The 4858-nt window shown below is 44.1% G+C and overlaps 1 protein-coding gene across 2 annotated transcripts in view; it reads right to left on the bottom strand.

The window, feature by feature from the left end:
* The window catches only part of LOC122541757 (S-adenosylmethionine synthase-like), a 29628-nt gene that overhangs the window by 5556 nt on the left and 19214 nt on the right, over positions 1-4858 (bottom strand). Inside the window, exons 6-7 of one of the 2 annotated variants that reach the window (XM_043678703.1) lie at positions 4236-4361; positions 1985-2167 (exon numbers count right to left, since the gene is read on the bottom strand). In XM_043678703.1, coding sequence (XP_043534638.1) covers positions 1985-2167; positions 4236-4361 — 309 coding nt within the window. Of the gene's footprint in view, positions 1-1984; positions 2168-4142; positions 4362-4858 lie in introns of both variants that reach the window. The other variant, XM_043678702.1, reaches the window with a different exon arrangement.

The following is a 4858-nucleotide window of genomic DNA, read 5'->3' as shown; positions in this document are numbered from 1 at the left end:
AGCTTCACACATACCACCCACACACCCAGCTTCACACACACACCACCTTCACACACCACACATACCTTCACACACACACACCTTTACATACACCCACACACACAAACTTCACAAGCACACACAAACACAACTTCACATACACACATACACCTTCACATATACACACACACAAACTTCACACACACACACACACACATACATACACACAACTTCACACACACACACACACAGAATCAGAATGCACTCACTTCCATCCACAAATACACATGCATCGCAACCTTATATCTGGTTGGGTATATGAATAGGAGGGGTTTGGAGGGATATGGGCCAAATGCCGGTAAATGGGATTAGATTAATTGAGGATATCTGCTTGGCATGGACGAGTAGGATTGAAGGGTCTGTTTCCATGCTGTACAATTCTACGACTATGACTTGCACAAATACACATTTGCAAACATTTCCTCAAACTCAGATCCATTCTGAATTTGATGTGTATCTCCATCTTTCTCACTGTCACTGTTACAAAATTCTGGAATGTCTGCCTTGATGACACTACGCAAGTGCCTACAGGATAAGGAGAGCATCTATTCAGAAGGAGATGCATGTTTACCCTCTCATGGTTACCATTTTCTGCTAATCAGCTCCCAGTGAGGAGTCTCTAGGGCACTACTGTCGGCTCATGTCACTGGAATCACAATCCAGAGGCCTGAGTTAAAACTCTGAGACATATGTCAATATGACAGCTGGTGGAATTTCACAGCTTAAAATCTGGAATGGAAACCTTGTTTCAATGACATCACCAATTGTGATACAAAAATCTATCTGGTCAAGGGTGAATCTTTAAAGAATAAAATCTGCTCCCCAGATATCCTAACTAATCTAAACCCATTTGCCAGCCCTTGGCCCATATCCCTCTAAACCCTTCCTATTCATAAACCCTTACAAATGCCTTTTAAATGTTGTAATTGTACCAGCCTCCACTTCTTCCTCTGGCAGCTCATTCCATACACGTGTGAAAAAGTTGCCCCTTCGATCCTTTTTAAATCTTTCCCCTCTCATCTTAAACCATGCCCTCTAGTTTTGGACTCCCCCGCCCTAGGGAATAGATGCTGTCTATTTATCCTGTCCATGGCCCTCATGATTTTGTAAACCTCTATAAGGTCACCCCTCAGCCTCTGACACTCCAGGGAAAACAGCCCCAGCCTATTCAGCCTTTCCCTGTAGCTCAAACCCTTCAACCCTGGCAGCATCCTTGTAAACCTTTTCTGAACCCTTTTAAGTTTCACAACATCCTTCCGATAGGAAGGAGACCAGAATTGCACACAATATTCCAAAAGGAAAGTGGTTGCCTCTTAAGTGGCCCTCTCACTCCAAGGAGAAAGTGAGGTCTGCAGATGCTGGAGATCAGAGATGGAAATGTGTTGCTGGAAAAGCGCAGCAGGTTAGGCAGCATCCAGGGAACAGGAGAAATGCCCGAAACGTCGATTCTCCTGTTCCCTAGATGCTGCCTGAACTGCTGCGCTTTTCCAGCAACACATTTCCATCTCTCACTCCAAGGGCAATTAAAGGTAGAGAACAAATACTGACCTCACCAGCAAAGTCCACATCCCACAAAAAGAAACATTCTGATACACAGACTCTAAATAATGCAAAAATCACAGACTTAAGCATTTTAAAAAGGGAGATTTTGCGAGTACCAACATTATTTATTCTTCAATGCTCAATGCAGCCCAGTTTATGGACTAAACTCCCTTCATTAGCCAAAACCACATGGTCTCGAACTAACAGTACTCTGTTAAAGCTCAGTTGTTCACCATGGTATGTCTCCATTAATTTAGTGGAAGCTTGAATCTGTTCAAAGTAAGACTAATAAATCCCTTAGTTAGATGGGGAAACAGAATAATATCATGGAGAGGTACTTATCATCCCAAAGTCTCACATCATGCATTCCGAGACTGGAGTGTCCACACCACTCAGTCCTTACCTGCACCAAGACACGTTTGCAGAGTCCGGCCTTTACGAGGGATTTGGCCACCCAGCGAGCAGCATAGGCAGCCGATCGGTCAACCTTCGTGTAGTCCTTGCCTGAGAAGGCACCGCCACCATGAGCTCCCCATCCCCCATACGTGTCCACAATGATTTTCCGCCCGGTGACTCCAGCATCACCCTAAAACAATCCAAACACGAGACACAGGGTGATATCTGCCACCATTGCAAAGACAGTCGATGCGGCTTACTGAGGGCTAACTGGTCAGAGCTCGTTCAGATTATGAAATTCTTTGATAAGCTTGATATTAAAACACCGACTCCATTGTCAGGCTAACCCAAGGCATTGGACCCTAAATATAAGATGGTTACTAATAAACCTAAATTCAGCAGAAACATCTTTCCATGGACAATGGTTTGAAATATAGGCGCATTGATAGTAGGAGCAGGTGTACACCATTCAGCCCCTCACAAGAAATGGTTGAGATGAATAACATTGACACATTTACGAGAAAGCTCAACAAGCATGTGAGGGAGAAAAGGATACATTGATTGTGGGAAATAAAATAAGATGGGGATTATGTGGAGCACAAATTGCTATTACTATGCTGTACTTTTTAACATAAAAAAAACGAGATGTTTAATGGTTCGCATTTTGATAACATAATGTCTACTTTAGGTTTGGGTCACAGTTACACTTGAAGGAAGTTCTTGCTAGTTGGAGCTAGACCTGCCACACCTCAGTTCTGACTCTCTCAGGCCCTGTCCAATGAGTAGCACTGGGCTCAGCGATCAGTTCCTTCCCGCACATGCCTCTAAGTGCTGACACTTAGATGGGTCATCACAGCTGCAAGTGTGATTTCAACTGACAAAGTCTGTGGCTGGTGGCTGAACAGATAGGATTGGAATCTGTATTTACCACATTTGGACCATTGAGTATTCTCCAATTGGTCCAACGTGCTTACTTTTCCCCCACTGTTTTGTAAACATTTTCTTTTCAAGTATTTATCCAAACCTCGTTTTCAACTTGACAATCAAATCTTTTTCTAAGTAAAAACAAGGACTGCAGATGCTGGAAACCAGGGTCTAGATTAGAGTGGTGCTGGAAAAACACAGCAGGTCAGGCAGCATCCGCGGAGCAGGAAAATCGGCGCTTTGGGCAAAAATTCTTATTCCACCACCACTGCAGACAGCACGGATTAAATAACCAACTGCATAAAACATTTATTTTACATGATCATTTGCCAATTATTATCCTTGGGTGATTGACACCCCTGTCACCAGAAACAGGTTTCCGTCTATCAATTCAGTCAAAACCTTTCACGAGTCTGATTACATTTGTTACATTTTGTTGTGGTTTAATGGTAATGTCATTGGACTAGCAACCCAGACATTCAGGCCAAGCTTTGGTGAGATAGGATCAAATCCCACCATGGCCGACAGTGAAATTAAATTTCAATTAAAAAAAATCTGGAACAAATTGACCACTGTCAATTATTGTAAAAAAAAACTCTTCAGGCTTAGTAATGCCCTTGAGGGAAGGAAATCTGCCATCCTTACTTGGTCTGGCCTACATGTGACTCCAGGCTAACAGCTATTTACCATATATACTCGAGTGATAGTCGATCTCATTAAAGGTTGACCCCCTAATTTTGGCCAAATAACCTGGACGTTTTCATACATCTCATGTGAAAATTGACCTTAGTTATTCACAGATAACAGATCAACGGTTATGAGTCTGTGCTGGGCATCATGTTCTGCTCCAGCTTTCCAGTCTGCTGGTTGTTCCGCTGAGCCCCTAGTCTTCCAGTCGCTGGCTGTTGCTTTCCCCTCCGGATTTTCAGATTTATCATAATTTGTTTATTTTTCTTTATTAGTTCAGGGATCAGTTGGGCTTCTGCTAATGATACGGTATGAAATTTGATGGGCATGAATTTCAGCGCCTCAAAAGTAGTATCCATGTAATAGTCGACCCCATAAATTTAACCTTAACAAGTAGTCAAACAAATTCGACTATTACTCGAGTGTATATGGTAGTTGTTTCATCATTGTCCTCTGAGCAATTGTGAATGGGTCATAAATGCTGGTCCAGCCAGCGAAACCCACCTCCCATGAATGAATTGTTAAACTGCCCACATTATGTTCTTTAGACCAACCTGGGGTCCTCCAATGACGAACCTCCCGCTGGGCTGGAGGTGATACACAGTGTTATCATCCAGGTACTTGTTGGGCACCACAACATTAATCACCTGCTCCTTCAAAGCACACCGCATTTCGTCCACCGTCACATCTTCATCGTGCTGCACGGAGATAACAATAGTGTGCACACGAGTCGGGACGACCACCCCATTCTCCTGGCTGTACTGGACTGTCACCTGCAGAGAGAGAGAGAGAGAGGGAGAGGGGAGAATGCAGCAGCTGGTCAGCCCCAGGGCTTAGTGCAGGGAAGGGTGCAGTCTAGTGCGATGAAGATTGGGGCCTCGTGTTTTGGATGAGAATTTAGAAGGTATGGTTAGTAAGCTTGCGGATGATACCAGGATTAGTGGTGTGGAGAACAGTGAAAAAAGGTTATCTAGAAATACAGCAAAATCTTGATCAGCTGGGCCAGTGGCCTGAGGAAAGCCAGATGGAATGTAATTTAGATAACTGCAAAGTGTTACATGTTGGTATGTCAAGCCAGGGCAGGACTTACACAGTGGTAGGGCCTTATGGTGTGTTATAGAATAAAGCGATCTAGGGGTACAGGTTCATAGCTGCTTGGAAGTGGAGTCACAGGTAGACTGGGTGGTGAGGAATGGTTACTGCATTGGGTACAGGTGTTGGGGCATCTTGTTCCAGGAGTGCAGAGGGGGCGGGGCTTCGTGCAGGGGGG

The sequence above is a fragment of the Chiloscyllium plagiosum genome, chromosome 38, assembly GCF_004010195.1.
Source record: "Chiloscyllium plagiosum isolate BGI_BamShark_2017 chromosome 38, ASM401019v2, whole genome shotgun sequence".
In the NCBI taxonomy this organism is placed as follows: Eukaryota; Metazoa; Chordata; class Chondrichthyes; order Orectolobiformes; family Hemiscylliidae; genus Chiloscyllium; species Chiloscyllium plagiosum.
Note: the sequence above shows the minus strand (reverse complement) of the source record. Positions and strands in the feature narration are given on the sequence as shown.